At 61.1% G+C, this 17,270-nt stretch overlaps 1 protein-coding gene across 5 annotated transcripts in view; it reads left to right on the forward strand.

Annotated features, from left to right (window-relative positions):
- SLX9 (SLX9 ribosome biogenesis factor) overlaps positions 1–17,270 on the forward strand; it is a 34,048-nt gene that overhangs the window by 5,723 nt on the left and 11,055 nt on the right. For 3 of the 5 annotated variants that reach the window (XM_049104659.1, XM_025462173.3, XM_025462174.3), the window contains exon 3: positions 13,239–13,307. In XM_049104659.1, coding sequence (XP_048960616.1) covers positions 13,239–13,307 — 69 coding nt within the window. Of the gene's footprint in view, positions 1–3,105; positions 3,305–3,733; positions 3,882–13,238; positions 13,308–17,270 lie in introns of those variants that run through there. The other 2 variants (XM_035709235.2, XM_035709236.2) reach the window with 2 other exon arrangements.

A 17,270-nucleotide genomic window follows, 5' to 3' on the forward strand; every position in this document is an offset into this window, starting at 1 on the left:
ATCTGGGACCTTGCGCTCATATCTCTGCTCAGTGGGCGAAACTCAGTTACCTCTTGGCTTTGTACGGAGTCTGAGGGCTCTTTAGAAGATTCTAGACCACCACAGAAAGCATGGCCACCCAGAAAGAGCAGGATGTTACTTCCCAGCAAAGGGAACATTAGAAGTCTGGGTGGTGTAAGCCTGAAAACCACAGGGGTTGGGGCGGAGGGGAGGCGGAAGGAAGGAAGGTGCTTGGCTTTCTTTCAGGGACGGGCAGTCAGGTGTGCTCACAAGGAGACATGAGGAGCTCAGGAGAACAGTGTGTTATGCTCTCAGGTCCTCGAGACAGGAGCAAGCACACGGGGCCACGGGGTGGGAGCACCGGGGAGGTTAGCAGGCCGAGCACGGGGATTGGCTAGCCCGGAGCAGGGAGTCTCCCCAGCCAGGAAGGTGTATTTTTAGGACGTCAAGATACCATAGCACGCAGAAAACTAAGCTGCTTACAGAAGGAGAGGGCCTGGCGACGGGCTGTTAGCTCTGTGGTCTTGCAGTCAGCAGAGCTCGGAAGGCCTCGGGTGCAGGTCTGGGTCCCGGGGACCCTCAAGTGGGCGTAGCCTGGGGCCAAGCTGCCAACGGGTAGGAGTGTGCGCTCGGGAGCCCACGAGCTGCAGTCCAGGCAGGGCACTGGCTCTGCTCTGGGCCGTGTTCCTCGTCTGGGAAAGGGCGGTAAAGACGCTGCTCGCCTCCTAGGTTTGGCCTGTTTTGGTGAAGACGGGTTCGCAGACCGGACGTGTTTGACATGGTGCTTGATTCTAGCCCAGCTGATGCTGCGGAAGCCATGGCCCCTCCCCTGCTGGCTGGAGGTGCCCAGACAGCTCAGGCGGCCGTGCTTCAGCCTCCCCCTGCACCTCGTCTCCCTCTTTGCCCGCAGCTCTTCCATCTTGGCCTGTGTCACCTTGTCTCCCAACTGGCCAGGGCCCTGGAGCCTACAGGGAGATGACAGATGAGCTGGGGCTGGTGGCCTGGGGCAGGCTCAGGGCCTGTGGAAGGTGGCATCTGCTGCCTGGCCACCTGCTGGGCCGTGAGAACGAGCGTGCCTGTCAGCCTGCATTAGCGCAGACGTGTCCCTCCTGGAGTCCTTGCCCTGGGATGAGTCACAGAAGGAATTGCGCCTGCCTCTGGTCGCCGTGCCGCACCATGCCACGGGTATGGTCTGGAGGAGGCTGAACCTGCGGGGGAGCCCTAGCCTGGTTGTGGGGCCATCCTCTGGCCCATTGTACATCCCCACCCTGTGCACCCGTGCGGCTCCCCTTCCCTAGCACGCGTGCACATGCTCCTCCCGCGTGCGGCCCTGTGCTCACCCACGGGGCCCGTTGGACCCTGTGGGTGCTTTGCAGGTGCCATCTTTTCTGAGTTTGTGCAGTGAGCCTCTGGGAGCCCTGCCAGCCTAGGAGCCAGGTCTGTCCCTCCTTGGGCCTACCTTCTGATCCCGGGCAGGGACACTGAGCTCCCAGTGAGGTGCTCTGGGGGGCTTCATCTCCCACCCTGGGGGCAGGAGGCTGTGGTGTGGAGCCGGAGGTCACCCCCAGTTCCTGCAGCAGATGGCGCCACCAGCAGCAGCAGCAGAACTCGGCTTTGCCGAGGGTCAGGCTCTGTGGGCTCATGGACCTGTGTGCGAAGGGGCTTTGAAGCTCCTCCGCACCTGTCTTTGGGGGCCCCCGGGGGTCCAGGGTGAGCATCGGGCTCCTGTACCCTTCCCCTGCACAGGACACCACTCTGCTGGTTCTCTTTCTACTTCTGTATTCCTCTGTCTGGAAAGCTGCAAAAAACCAGCTCCGTTGTTCTCACACGGGAGGTGGGCTGTTGGGCCAGTGCTCAGCCCTGTGGCCTGGGCTGGGCAGTGCTGGCCCGGGACCTGAGCCAGTGAGGCCGGCACGCGAGGACAGGCCTGGTTAGGGAATGTGGTGGAAGAGAGGCAGGGAAGCACGCTGGGCGGCCGCATGCTGGTGGTGCGGAGGCTGCTGGCAGGTGCTCTGGGGGCCGAGTGGACTGGGCCAGCCTCCGGGCTGCAGAGGCTCCAGGGCGAAGCCTTGGGCCTGCCCTCTCGGGCTCCTCCGGGCTCCTCCGGGCTCCTCCGGGCTCCTCCGGGCTCCTCCGGGCTCCGGGCTCCTCCGGGCTCCGCGCTCCGGGCTGCAGGCCTGTGACCTTCGCTCCCGCCCGAGCAGGTGCAGGCCTGGAGAGTGCTCGGCAGAGGGCGGCAGAGCTGCGTCTCCCGCGAGGCCGCCCGGGCTTGGAGAGGCTGGCCCTGCCTGGGGAGCGGAGCTCCTGCGCACCATGCGGGGCCTTGGGGGATTTTGTAAAGCTCCCCCTTCAAAGACTTTTCGCACTAATTCCTCCAGCCGTGAAGCAGGGGCGGGACAAAGTCCCCGGCAGGTTTTCCCTCCTTGTCCCCATGCCACCCTGAATGTGAGAGGAGCGAGGAGAGGGCATTGTTGCTCTCTGGACCAGCCCAGGCAAGAGCGCGGCGGCCTTGCTGGTAGTGGTCTGGGGACCGCCTGGCCGAGGGGCTGTGTGAGCCCCGTGGCTTCTGGTCCTCCTGAAGACCGTTGCAGGGGGTCCCCGAGGTCTGCAGCGGGTGGGGCCTTTGCCAGGTTCGGGAGCCAGAGAGCCTTCCCGTGTCCTTGCTGCCGCGTGTGGCGCCCGCCCGCTGGAGGTGGCCGCGTCTCCTGTGACTGCTGGCTGCTGGCTGTGGGCTCCTCTGCTCTCACCAGGGTATTGGTTCCTTGCTGTGGGTGTTGGCCCTGGGGGGGAGCGGCCCTGCCCAGCCCCCGGGAGGGGCACCCACTGCCTCTGGGGGCGTCCTGACTTGCGGGCCCGAAGTCTGCGCCCCTGACCAGGTGGGGGATTGGAAGGCAGGGTCTTCTGCTCTGGGCCTGCTGGCAGCTGCCGGGCCGCTGTGCTGGAATGCGGATGGCATCTGGCCCTGCAGTCACGCGGTGCCGGGGCAGGAAGCGGCCCGCCGTCGGGCTGCTGATGCCTTGGTCTGCCTCCAGCCCGTTGGTTGTTAACAACAGGAAGCAGGGAAGGGCAAGGTCAAGGGCGCAGCCCAGAGGAGCCCTGCTTGGGTGGTTTTGAGAGGGTATGGGTGTGAGGCTGCAGGGCATGGGGCCTGCTTCCTGCCCCTCTGTCATCCGGGCTTTGGGGGGAGGAACGTGGGAGTGCTTGGTCCTGTGCATGGATCCCCTTCCTCCCCAGTTTGGGACAAGCCAAAGCCACTTCATCTCCAGGACCTTCTTCCAGTTTCTAGACGGGCTCGTTGCGGGAGGTAAAGCACAGGAAGACCTGGCTGAAGCCCACGGGCCCTGCGGCAGCCGTGTGAGGACTTGTGTGCACAGCGTGTGCTGAGGCAGATGCGCTGAGGATGTGGCCTGAGGTGCCAAGGGGCTGGGAGCGCCCAGCATCCCCGAGGCTGCAGCTTGCCTCCGCCCCTTGAGCTCACGGGAGTCTCTGCCCATCCCGGCAGCCCCGAGGGCAGTGAGGGGGCTGACTCTGTGCTGGAGGAGGGCTGCTGGCTTTTAGGTGTCTTTGTGGGCTCGGGTGGGGCCCAGCCGGCCCCTGGTGTACCCTGCAGGCGTGCCCCGCCCACGCCCTCTCCGCACGCTGTTGCCCAGCACTGGTGACCCAGATGCCAGCAGAGCTACACAGCCCACCTGGGGGTGGGGAGGAGATGGGACACGCCAGCACGCCGGGCTCCTGGAGGTGGTGTGAGCCACAGCAGGGTGGAGGCCCCACAGGTCATGATTCACCAGGTCCAGGGCCTCAGGGACAGTCACAGCGTCTTTGAGCAATGGACCCCTCCTCCTCCCATCAGGGGTCCCTGGCTTGGCTCAGGGTACACCCAGGTGAGTCATCCTCTGGAGAATGGAGGGAGACCATCAGGGGAGCTGGGCAGCCACCTCGCAGGACTAAGGCCCAGGGTCCTGCCTGTCTGTGGGGAAGGACAAGGATGGGACCGGGAGGACCGTGCCCCACTCTACAGGCCAGCCGCTGGGGTGCCACGCTGCAGGGCCATGGTGTGCCTGTTGGCCGAGGCCCCAGGTCGAGGTCTGGATCGGGCTCAAACCCTGAGGGTGCTCGAGCCTGCCTGTGCTCCTGGACAGCTCTGGGCGTCCGTCCCACCCTGACCTGTGCCCAGGCCGCCTCCTGGGCCAGTGGGCAGTGCTGGTGTGAGGAGGCGTCTGTGGCCGGGTGTGCCTTTCACTGCCCCCGGGACCTGGGAGGCCAGCTCTTCTCTGGAAGCAGTGAGTGGCTGTCCCGTTAGCCTGTTCCTGCGAGGGACGTGCTGTGGAGACACTGGAGCGGCTCCCAGGCCAGCCTGCCCAGGAGCGTTTCCGCGCGGCTCCTGCTGCTGGTGGGGGCTGCCTTCAGCCCGCCAGCCATCTGTACGCTGCTGCGTTTGTCCCAGGAGGTGACCTCTGCTGTCTCGGGGGGCAGTCAGGAGCCCGCCTGCTCGGCCACGTCCTGCCCATCGTTTCCTCGCTGGCGGCCTGAGGCTTTCTGTGGTTGGCCCCCTCATGTGCAGGAGGGTTGCTGGGGGCCCTGGGCGTGCATCCTTGCAGAGTTGACTGCAGAGCGTGGCCCGAGCAGGTGACGGGGCGGCTCCTGGCGACCCCCTCCTCTGTCCTAGAGCAGCACGGCCAGCTGCGTGTCCATCAGACTGAGGTCACTTGTTGGATTTACCTGTCCTAGAAGAGGTTTAGCGTGCACGGTGGGGGAACACATGGCCTCCAGAGGGGCCAGCATCTTGCCGCAGCAGACCTCTCCATGCATGGGGTGGGGGGTGTTGCGCATCGGTGGGAGGGAGCAGATCTGGGCTTGCTCTGGAAGCTGGGGTTCGGGGGGGCGGGGGCCAGACTGGCAGAAGCACCTCACTCTGTTTTGCTCGAGGTCCTGGCCCCCTGAAGCGGAGCTGGTGTGTGAGTGGGCGCCCGAGGCCTCAGCCCAGCACGACTGGCTGAGCCCTAGCAGAGGCGTGGAAGTTCGAGACCGGCCTCCCCCTAAAACCACTTTTGTGAAAGGGAACACTTCACAGTGGAGAAGGGTGTGCATCCAGAAAAGACAGCGCCTCCTTCCCCCTCGGAGACCGCTGCGCCTGTGTCCCCCTGTGGGATTCTGGGTCTGTGACCCGCTGTGCCCACACACTGACAGCCGAGCGCTCACGCCGCCTGCCCTTCTCGTGAGCCGGCCTCACGGCTCTTGGTGCCTGGGGCTGCACCCCACGCTGGCTCCGTCTGGGGGTCTGATTGGGATAGCCCTGGGTGCCTCCTGCAGGGCTCGCGGTGCCCTGGCCTGCCTCTCCGCAGCCTGGAGGAGACGTGGCGGGTGGGGGGCTGCGCTGGCACAGAGCTCCTCCGGCCGTGGAGTTGGGCCTGGTCGTGGCGGGCCGGGGCGGGGGGGGGGGGGGGGGCTCCGTCATCACCCGATACCCCTCGAGCGTCTCTGCTCCTCTCCACCTCTGCAGAACCTTCCTTCCACGAGGGGATGCTGTCTTCACAGTGCTGTCCCCTGGCATCGTTCTTCGGACCCCGTGGGGCTGTGTGGTCACCGGGGGTCACTCCCACATGAGAGGTACTGCTCCGTGGTGCGGCTGTTGCACGTGCTGCAGGAGGCGCGGTGGGGAGATGCTCTCCGAGTGCGGGTGCTATTTCTAAACCTGGCACCTTGGACCTGGCGGCAAGGAGCTATTTCAGGTTCTCGACACATTTCTGCTGCTCGTGGAGCCTGGCAGCAGCACCCCGCCGGGCCGCCTGCTGCCGCTCGTGTCACCGGTGCCTGAGAGGAGGCCTGTGCGTGGCCTCTGCTCGCCTGCGCGGCCCACCTTATGGGGGCTTTGTGGCCCAGGCGCCTGGCAGCCGCTGCCTATCTGCCAAAGCCCACCTCAGGGTGCTCGGGCGGAGTCCGGGAGGTTGGGGCCCTCCTGTGCGCCCCCTGCCCTTGCCCGTGACTTCCCCCTCTCGCTGTGCGTGCTCGGTGCTGGCCACGCTCGGGGAGGCTGTGTGGGGCCTGTCTGGCCAGGAGTCTTGAGCAGGGCCTGTCCTGGCCCTGTGGGATCATCCCGGGTGCCAGAAGGTTGTGGGGAGGGGCGAGGAGGGGAGTGCACCTCGCCCAGGGTCCCCTTGCTTCCTGGCAGCAGCTGCCGGGGGAGGCTGGCCTTGGCTTGCGTGTCCCAGGGTGGGGGTGCCGCCTGATGGCCCTGTTGGGGGCCTGGCTGTGATGCAGCTGTAGAGGTGGTGTCTGAGACAAGGGAGCCCGAGATGGTGGGCTGTTGGCCTCTGTCGTCGGAATGCGTCTGTGCTGCTCGCCGTCCCTCTGGCCCCCTCTGGAGGGTTCCCCCACCTGGTCTCCTGACAGCAGCCTGCGGAAGGCCGTGGACATGGGCCAGGTTGGCGCAGGTAGGATGGGGCGCCGAGGGGGGAGCAGACGGGGTCCTGCAGGGACAGGGGCCCAGGCGCTGGAGGACAGTCTGCCCCGAGGGGAGCACAGCAGGTTGGCCGAGCCCCCCGGAGCCCCTGGGTACTGCCCGTGGGTGCTGCTCCTTGTTCCTCCCGTCAGTCTGTTGGCCGGCAGGGCCACCTCGGAGGAGGACAGCTCTGGCGCCACAGAACCGAAGCCGCTGGTGGCCCTGTCGGCCTTCCGCTCTGAAAGCCGCGCCGACGGCCACCTCACCATGGTCTTTGTGTTAGAAGTTGGCCCTCAGGGTTTTGAATCGACCTGCGCTACAATTTGGGGTATCTGGGAGTTCCATCCTGGGAGAGGTTTTCATCAACCAAAGGGTGCTTTAGCAGTAAAACTTGGGTGTGTTTATGAGAATATGTTGATGTGGTCTCTTCGGTTAATAATCTTGTCACTTTTCTTCCCAGACGCTGTCTCAAGTTAGGGAAATTAGTCCCTAGTTTTTTTATATCTTTGCTTTAAAAAAGAATTTTTTTTAATGGTTTCTGTCTAGAAAACAGGGACAATGAAGGGAACAAAATATAGCTGCACCGTCTGCAGGTGACCGCCTTCTCAGGCTTGCCGTGGTGGGGAGCAGGCCCTCCTTGTTCAGGCTGCATCTCTGGCCACCGGGTGCCGGGCCCATCCTGTCCCTCCTGGGGAGCCCACGGCACTCACACACCCTGGCCGGGAGGGATAGCTGCTCTCCTCAGGCTGGTGTCAGGCCACTGCCTGCTGCTCCAGCGTGGGGACTGCATGCGGGGACTCTGGTGCAGCACCCCCCCCCCCCCACAGGCTTCTGTGTTTCCCCTGTCTGCCACATGGCTGGCCCTGCCCCTCGCTTCCCTGAGTGCTGGGCACGGTTGGCCATCAGCACACGCTGGCCTCGCTCCTCTGCAAGGCTGCTGGGGTTGGTGTATGATGGCAGCCACGCTGCAGAGCACGTCCTGTCCACCCGTGTTGGTGGATGCTAGTACATCCGTCTGTAGATAGAAACGTAGCAGCAGAACTGCTGAGTCAGATATGCAGACGTTTAAAAAGTCCGTGGATGGTTTTAGGAGCTAGATGGTCCCTTGGCCCCCGGTTTGCATCACAAGTCCCCACGTGTGGCCCAGGGTGTTGGTACATGCCTCTGACTGGGGACCGAGCGCGAGAAGCCCGTGACACAACAGCAGGCCCCGCGCACCGGCCTGCTGAAGACCGGCCCCTGGGGAGCTCCCGCTCCGGGTGCGAGTCTGCCTCTGCCTGTGGTCCGACTGGCCGGTGTACGCTTGGGTCTCTGCCGATGTCGGGTGAGCGGGGGGCTGGCCTGTAAACCGTGCCCTTCCTCAGCAGCTGTTAGCCCTGCTTCTCTGTCAGCAGCCCCGTGCTGCTCCTTCCCGTTCTTTTATGCGGTTTGTCTTTCCTGTTGATTCAGAAAAGCTGTTTAGGAAGCTGCCTGCTTCGCTCCCTGTTGGTGTCCCCATCAGTGACGCCTTTTGAGTTTCTTCACGTAACTTTTTCGCTCCAGAAGTTCTTGACCTGTTTGTAGCCAAATTGATACTTCCTTCATGTTTGGTGACTCATTCGTGTTTCTCTGTTGTACTTTTATGGTTTTGTTGCTTATACACTTCACACATTGGGACCTTATTTTGATGCTAAAGGGACGGGAAGGATTCCCTCTTTATTTCCCCCAAATCTGTGTCTTGGTTGCACTTACTGAGAAGTTGTGATGCAAGTGTCTGTGTCTGGGGCTGCCTTTGCCCGAGGTTTCAGTCACGCCATCCTGCTCCTGAAGCGGCTCTGAAACCTGCGCTGCCTCCTCCTGTTACCTGTGCCTGGTTTTTGCACATCTTTGTTGTGATACAACAGGTTCTTGACATTTACTGGAAAGCTAACTATGTACTGATTTTTCTTCAGGTCCATGAGCACATCCGTCCTGCCCGGCAGCAGACCGCATGGGAGGTGGGCTGCTGGGGCGCAGGCCGTCTTGGGTTGCAGTCCAAGGGTCTCTCCTGGACCCTCACAGACACGTCCCATGGCGGCTCTCCCCTTACCCACATGAGAAGGTTGCTGTGTGCCTGCTCCTGGAGATCGAGCTCGCTGTCCTGCTGTAGGAAGCTGTGTCTCTTGTCAGAGTGGCTGGTACCTGAGTTTGTGCCCATCCTTCCCCGGGCTGCCCGAGCTGTTTTGGTCTATAGCTGAGGTTACTGCCCAGGGCTGTGGAGGCGCCTCAGGCCCGGTGGAGGGTGGGGACTGGAGGGGGCCCTGAAGGTGGGTGGGTGGGGCACAGGTACAGCATGTGGGAGGCCACCCGTCTTCCCGTGCTCAGCATGGTCAGTGGGTTGATGGTTTTTAGGTTCTGGAGACTTTCTCTGATCCCCAAGGGAGAACACACGCTCACTGGGTCACATAGGGTAGGCCAGACCTGCCCTAGAGTTGGCATCCCTGGCACGTGCCCTGAGCTGGGGTTGGGCACTCTGGCTGGGATGACCCGCCCCAGAGTGTGCAGTCACATTGTCACTTGTCGGAGATGCTGCTGGACACCTCTCCTTCCCCTCCCCTAGGGTGGTGGGACTGTAGTGTAGACTCTAGGGGATCTGGACGTGAGGCACACCCAGGACAGTGACCCTGGGAGGGACTGCAGCCCAGGTTTGCCTGCCATGCTTACACACCTCCCACCTGCGACCAAAGAGCCCAGCGTAATCCCAGCCACCCCCGTTTCTCCAAGGCTGGTGTTCTGCTGTCCCGGGTCACATAGAGCTGACTGCATGACTCCAGTCACATAGAAGGTGACTGGAGATTTGATTTGCTCACTCTGTTGTAAGAACTGGGACAGGGCACGGTGACCCGACGCATGGGTCTGTCGGCCTTGGCGTGGGAGATGCTCGTTGTGCTGTCTTTGCACGGTTCTGGGCAGGGTCTCCTTCTGGGCCTCAGTGGTTCCCTTTGTGAAATGGCCCAGCTGTCTGCAGGGTGTCAGGAGGAATAGGATGTGTGGGACCAGCACCCTGTAACCACAGTGACCATGAGAGGGAAGCTGACAAGGTGGGGTGGGAGTAATCGAGAGCCAGAGCAGAATTCGGGGGATGCTCTGGGGCTGGATCTGGGGTGGTGGTTCCTGGGTAAGATGTGAACTAGTACCCCTGGTTGCTGGCCCCTGTGGCAGAGGCCCCACTGGCCTGCTGTTGTGTAGAAATGAGTCAGGCCATGCTGCGGGGCAGTGGTTGGCCTGTCCAGGGCTGGGCCCAGGGAGAGGGGCCGTGTGGGGTCATGGCCAGTCTTGGCACCAGGACTGGACAGACCACCATGTGGCCCCCTGAGCATGTCCTGATCCATCTCAGCCCACGGTCATGGGGTGCATCCCCTTTCACAGGTGTCGGCTAGGACACCGAGGGTGCTGTGGTGAGCAGGTGCCAGCCTGGCCAGGGGCTTGGGGGCGGGAGCCAGAGCAGCTGCCGGGCATGCGAGGGTGCCTCCGAGCTGGGCTGTAAGCGAGCAGGGCAGAGGACACAGCTGGAGGCACTCGGGCTTCCTTACTCTCCCCTCTCCCCTGTGTGTGTGTGTGAAAAGCTCCAGGAAGGAGGCCGCCCCAGGCCAGGCCCCCTCTCCCCTGCCAGGATCTGCGGATCTCTTTCCGCGGCCCTGAGATGGCCTCCGAGGATGCCTCTGCTCCGGGTCTGACCGTCCAGGGACAGTGAGGAGCACCTGGGCGGCTGCCTTGCCACGCTGAGCCTCAGCCTCAGGCTCTGGGTGCCCAGACCCCGACACCCCCACTACCACCTCTGTGAAGCCTGTCCTCTGGCCCACTGCCCAGCACGCCCCTCCTGCCCTCTTGTCTGTCTCGTTCGAGGCTGTAGCCTCTGTGCACAGTTAGGACTTTGCCTCGCCCTTAGGGGTTTGGGCTTTGGAACCCTCCAGATGCCCTGGGGGCCCGCGGCAGGACACAGGTGAGCAGGGCTTGTGGTGCCCGTCCCCATCCTTGCCGCCTGGCGCCTGTGGGGTCTTCTTGCCGGTGCTTCCAGGAGCTCCTAGGGCCTCACTCTCCAGGCGCCAGCTGTGTACAGGGACATCAGGTTCAGTTCCTGTGTCCCCTGTGCTGCGCGGCCAGGCTCCTGGGCAGAGGCCCTGGGGTGGGGTCGGGGCACAGGCATCCCTGGGCTCGTGCTCAGCCTGTTCTTCATTCAGGTGCAGCAGGGCTGGGAGTCTGTCGGTCTTTCCTGCTCACAGACTCGTTTTTGTTTTGAACTTATTTCAAAATTACAGGAAGTTGTAGGAGTGTCGAGAAAGCATCTCCCAGAACCTTTGAGAGAGCGAGCTGCCTCACGTCCCGGCGTCCGATGCTTCCCTGGGGGGCCACCCTCCTGCTTCAGCCTGTTGGGCGTGCGGGTCAGCTCTGCTCCTGTCACTGGCCTCGCTGCCCAGGCCCACAGGGGGCACTGTCGTCACCCCATGTGTGGCTTGACACGGCCCTGCGACCTGTGGACTGTCGCCCCCCACCCACAGAGGCCCCTGACGCTCGCACAAGCCCGCAGAGATGCCCTCCCTGCCCCGCATCAGGCCGCACTCCCTGGTGGCGGCGGGGGGCGGGGGTGCAGCAGGAGGAGCAGCGGTGCCTGGGTCCCCCCGAGCAGCCCTGGGCACCCTCTCACACCCGCCCCCATCCTGAGCGGCTGAGGCTGACTGGGAGTCCCGACGCCTCCACTTTCCGGTGGGGCCGGGAGGTCAGGGCGGCCGGGAGAAAAGTAGGTCAGCCCCAGCGCGCCTGGAAGTTTCAGCACAAGGCCGCGGCGCCAGGCCTCACTCCCGCCGAGGGGATTCAGTCCTCGCGGAGCACCGGCTCTCACGGGCTCTCCCGCACGCTCGGAGCTGGAACGTCCCGTCTGACAGGCGCGCCGCCTCCTCTTGCTGGAAACCATCCGCCCTGGGTTGCTCCGGCGTCGGGGGTCAGGGGGTGTCGGGGCCGCCGGCAGGGGTGGGCGTGAGGTGGAGCTGGAGGGAGGTGCGCGCCAGAGCCTGCCTGTGCCCCAGCCCGGCCGAGGCCATGGAGCCCGCCCGAGGCCCAGAGGCCGTCTGATGGCCCGGCGCACCCCCCCCCCCCCCAGCCGGCCTTCCTGCGTTCCCGCGGCCGTGACGTGGGGCAGGCAGCGGGCACCCCGGAGCCTCACACCATGCTGGAGCCCCGTCCTGCCCGGCCGCAGGGTAGGGGCGCAGTGGGCTCGGATCACAGCTTGCACCCGATGCCAGAGTCACCCTGTGCCCTTCACCCTAGAACACAGAGGCTCCGAAGCCCTGAACCCAGGAGAGCTCCCCGCCGCCCTCACAGAGGCAGGCTGGCCCAGCGCCGCTGGAGGCCACCGAGCGTCCTTGGAGCTGGACGCAGGCCACCGGGCTCGCCCGGCAGGGAGGCAGAGCCCTGGGACATCCGGCACCACACCCCCCTCGGGCCCACGCCCTGCGGCCGGCCCGTGTGCAATTTCTCAGCGCTGGAAAGGCTGTACTCGGGCCGTGGCTCTGGGTTTACCCGCGGTGTGTGTGTCCCCCTGGGACCTTGGTAGCAGCTTCGGAGGGCCCAGCTCGGGGCCCCGCGCCATGGCGGCCCGCCGCGCTCAGCTGCCCTGCTTCTCTCCAGGCCGGTCCGTGGCGGGTCCCCTGACCCCGGGGGTGGGTACGGCCCCTCCGACAGAAACATACCCAGCGCTCGTAAAGGTCCGCAGGCTCCTCCAGGTGGTTAGTGAACGAGTGTGACCCTGTGCCCCTGCCTCTGTGGGCAGTGGGGACGCCGCCGCCTCGGCACCTGGTAACTGGCATCCATGCAGGCACTGGGCAGGTGGGGCTGGTGGCCTGGTGCCCGGCTGGTGGTGCAGGTGCAGGGCCTCCCGGCTCCTGAGGAGTTGGGTGCAGGCGGTCAGCCCGGGCGGCCAGAACGAGCACCACACCCGGGCAGCCCAGGCAGCGGGTGGCTGAGGTCAGGGTGCTGCTGGGGTTGGCTCCCCCGAGGCCTCTCTCCCGGCTGTGTAGACGGCCGTCGTCCCCGTGTCCTCACTTGTCGTCCCCGCACATCTGCGTTCTGATCTCTTCTCGGGGACACCAGTCTTGTTGGATCGGGGCCACCCTGGTGACCTTGTTAACAGTCTTGTGTTCAAACACAGGTGCACGCAGAGGTTCTGGCGACGACTTGAGCGTATGCGTTTGGGGACCAGCTTAACCCGTAGAGGGGATGTGCAGGCACCTGGGGTGAGGGCAGGCCCCCCAGTGAGGGCAGCTGAGGGGAGCGGGAGGTTGGCGGGAGGGCAGCCAGCGGCCTGCGTTCTGGTGAGGGAGGTGTCCTAGGAACAGAGGGCGTGTCCTGCCGGGCGGGTGAGGCCGGGGACACGCTGAGGACACCTTCCACGCTGGCCTCCAGAGAAGCTCTGTGTGAAGAGAAGTGGACTTTTCTTACTACCCGAGGGGAATCAGCGACAAGGTCTGGGACCATCTCTTGCTTAGATTGTGCCGAGAAATTACAGACGGGGTGACCGGGAGCCTCTGCTCTGGGGGCCGGGTCCCCGGAGCCACCGGGCTTCTCTGCCCAGCCGGAGAGCACCTGCTTCCTCCTTGTGAGCTGTGTGGCCTCTCTGGCTGCCTGGTCACCTGCATCCCGTCCAGAGGTCCTCCTGGCGCAGCCTCGCAGGAGGCCCTCAGGGATCCGTCCTGACACAGGGCCGCGCCTGGCCTGGGGGCCCAGTTCCCGGTCCTCCCTGTGGGAACGGAGCACCGCACTCACCCCTGTGTGTCTCTGTCCTCAGGTGCAGAGGCGAGGACTGTTTTGCCCAAGAAGGAGAAACTGAAGCTGCGGCGTGAGAGGTGGCTGCAGAGTAAGTTTGTCCCCGTGCCCCCCGCCCCGCACGGCAGCGCCCTGACTCCCTCCTCCCCAAGCACATGGCTCTGGTGCTCAGGGCTGGCTCATCAGCACGCAGATGACTGCTGTCCCGAGGGTTTTACAGGCCAACCGTCCCAGGGCGTGGGCCCGCCACCTTCCTGTGAGATTGTGCCTTGCAGACCTTTCTCCAGGCCGAGGCAGCCCAGGGTGCTCTGGGTGTGACGGGGCATCTGGCCCTTCCTTCCCAGGGCCTGTCTGAGGGGCTTCGTCACGCGGCTCTAGCAGACGCCTCCCCGTGCTGGGTGCCTCGCTCCCACCAAGTGTCTTTGGAAAAGAGAGTTATTTTTCATGATCCTGAATATTCACTGATGGTTTTCTAAGCATTTTAGGAGGCTTGCTTTGCAGTTTTTTCTTGCTGTTCTCATTTTATTTTGTTTTGTTTTTTTTTAAGATTTTATTTATTTATTCATGAGAGACACAGAGAGAGACACACACACACAGGCAGAGGGAGAAGCAGGCTCCCCGTGGGGAACCCGATGCAGGACTCGATCTCGGGTCTCCAGGATCACACCCTTGGCTGAAGGCAGGCCTCCACCGCTGAGTCACCCGGGGATCCCCTGCTATTCTCATTTTAGTATGATTCTGCTGACTTTTATTTTTTTGTGTTCATTTATTTATATTTTAAAATTTTTGATTTTGCTGATTTTTAAAATTAATTTGTAATATCTCTGTATGTCCTCTCCTGGTTAAAATTAGTTTTTTCCTTGAAGGTTTTAAAGAAAACCTATGTTTTTTATTTTCTAGAGAAATCTGTCAACTTCTTCCAGCAATTATTTTATATTTTGTCACTTTATTGGTTACATAAGTGACTCATTTGTGCATTTTCTTTCCCACAGTCCCCATGTGGGGTTGTGCGGAGTATTCTCTGTCATCTAGACTCGGAGCAGACAGACTGGCCGTGGGCCCTGCGTGCCTCTGCACTCCAGCGTGCCGTGGTACTGGAAACTCTCCGTGCTGCTCGGTCTTTTGTTGTCACTCCTCGAGCCGGGTGTGGCCACTCCTATTTTCCCCTCTTAGCATCTGCTCTAATCAGATCCCCACCATCACTGGCAAGGGGCCCCTGGCCTCTCATCGTCCCAGGTCCTGTTTGTTGTCCTGTATTTACGTCCCTTTCTTGACCTTCTCGTTACTTTCTCTCTCCCATTGCAAGAGTTAAGTCTTGTATTTACTAGTCAGTTCTACTTTCTTGTGCCCTAAATTATTAGTTTCTGGTTTTCTAATACCCTGTTCTTCCTTTCTTTAGGTCTGAGTTACTTGGCTCGTTGTTCTTAGTTGTGTCGAGGAGTGGAGGGCTGGGTGAGCTGCCCCGCCCGGCACGGGCTTACCTGGTTTTATCATGAAAATTTCATACAGAAAAGCAGGGAGAACTTGACAGTGAACACGCTGATTCCCACCACCTAGATGTGCCGTGGACCCTGTTCCTTACCACATCTGCCCATTCCCGTCCGTCTGTCCACCACCCCGTGTGCTGGCCCCACATTCCTGAGTGCACGGCTGTCAGGACATTTCTTCCCGGGTGATTCTGCTACAGCTCAGTATCTGCTGATGGTTCTTTTCCATCTTTATTTTGAGTGGAACTGTCATGCGATGAGGTGCAAACCTGAGGGCCACTCAGTGACCTGTGAGCAGGGCACAAGCTGGTGCAGCCAGAGTTCCTGCAGGATGCAGGCCAGCCCCCTGCCAGGAAGCCTCCTGCGCCTTCCCACTCAGCGCCCATTATCGACCGCCCCGGAGGTGACCACGGTCTCGTCTTTTGAGTCACAGTTTTAGATTTTATTGCTCTCGACATCCTATAAGTGGAATCTTGCAGGGTGTGTTGTCTGTTTCTGGATGTCTGCTTCGCGTGGGAGGCCTCTGCTGCGTGTAGCTGTAGCCTGTGCCCTTCTCTTGCTGGGAAGGGTTTGTCTGGCTGCACTGTTTGCTCCCACTTTCCTATTGATGGATACCTCGTTTTCTCGTTTTAGCTACTATGAAAAAGGCTGCTACGAACATTCTTTGTAGGTCTCCTTGTGGAGTATGTTCTCATTTCTCTTGGATGAATCCTTGGGAATGGAACGCCAGGTCGGAGGGCAGATGTATGGTTAGTTTTATAAGCAACTGCCAGACGTTTCTCTAGAGTGGTGCTATGTTTACACTTCCGCCGCGGAGGGGCGTCCTGGAGGGGCGTCCTGGAGGGGCGTCCTGGCCACAGCGAGTCTGGCTCCCCGTGGGGCAGGGCGCGGCTGCTCCTTGCCTTCTGCTCTCAGGCCAGCCGAGCATTGCGTGTGTGCTCCAGTCAGGTGTGGTTTCATGGGGCCCTTTGCCGTCTGTTATCATGCTCCAGGAATTGTTCTGACGTCCCGGAGGACAGCCCTGCGTCACACGCGTGGCTGTAGATTTTCCTCCAGACTGCAGCTTGCCTATTCGTTTTCTTTTTCTTTCTTTCCTTTTTTTTAAGCTTCAGTTAGACAACGTAAAGTTCATACTTGGTTTCAGAGGTATGTCTGATTTTGACGAAGAGAAGTTTAATTTTGAGGCATCTGATTTAGAAACCTTGTCCAATCTAAAGTCTTAAAGATGCTGTTCTGCTTTTCTAAAATCTTCATAATGGTTAGGTTAGTTAGGTTTCTGATCCATCTTGAGTTAGTGTTCGTGGCCTGAGGAACCGGCTGAGGCTCTTTCCCCCTCCGCGTGGATGCTCAGTTATCCTGGCGCTATTTGCCATCAAGACTTTTCTTCCCTCGTGATTGCTTTGGTTGCTTTGCAGAACATTACGTGGCCTCCTGAGTGTGGTTCTGTTTGACGCCTTCACAAGTACCGGGCAGCCTTGGGGAGGTTGTGGCCTCACATAGCAGACGCCCTCCTTCTTGGCTCTTCTGTGTGAGTCCAGGTCCTCAGCGTTTCTGTGTAAATTTACTGTAGGCGCGTCGACGTCTTAAACCCGCTACCACCACCAACCTTGGTAGGCTTGTGACTGCGGTTGCCTTGAGTGTGTAGATCGTTTTGGGGGAAGTTGCCGTGTCAACAATATTGAGTCTGCAAGTCCACGAACATGTATTTCCCTATTTATGTGGATCTTCTTTAACGTCCATTCTCGGCGCCGTAGAATTTTCAGGGTAGAGGTCTGACATGGTTTTGGTTTCGGTTTTATTAAGCTGATTACTGATAGCTTCATGTTTTCTGAAGTTATTATTGATGGGATTCTCAAAAGTTTCGTTTTCTGCATATACTAGCACATAGTTTTGTACTAGCATATAGAAGATGGGTTTTTAAAAGTACCGTATCCTTTGACTGTGGTAAAATCAGGTATGCGGATAGTTATTTTGTAGATTTCTTAGAACTTTCTACGTAAAAAATCATGCTGCCTAAAAAGGATAGAGTTTTGCATCCTCCTCTCCAAACGTGTTTTCGTGTCCTCTCTTCATCATCCAACAGGGCCTTGAACCTTCGGTGCACTGAAGGAAGGGGTGTGAACTGTGCCCAGCCCAGGGCCAGGGCTTGGGACCGGCTACACAGGTGCGCACGGCACGGTGCCGTCAAGTGCTCTCTGCGTCAGGCCTGTTTCTAAGGAACTTCCCCCAGCTTCTAGTCGATGAGCAGGTGTGGGCAGGGATGTGAGGAGAGTGACGGGGCATGTGCTTGCCTCCTCCTCCTCCTGAACTCTGTTGGTGGGAGAGCCCAGCCATATAACTCTCCCATGGTCAGCATCTGCCTAGCCAGTGAAGGTGTTTTTGGAGGCTCAGCATGTGGAATGCTTTCTTGATTACACCTCAAGCCACGTAGAATGAAGGGGTGTCGGTCCCTGGCAGCCTTCCAGAGCCAGTGGAGAGGGAGTGGTAGGGGCAGGAGGAGCCCCCGACCCCCAAAATGCTCAGAATCTGCTGCTCTAGACCACACAGTTGGTAGAATGGGCCTTTCC

This window comes from Canis lupus, chromosome 31 (genome assembly GCF_003254725.2).
Source record: "Canis lupus dingo isolate Sandy chromosome 31, ASM325472v2, whole genome shotgun sequence".
In the NCBI taxonomy this organism is placed as follows: Eukaryota; Metazoa; Chordata; class Mammalia; order Carnivora; family Canidae; genus Canis; species Canis lupus.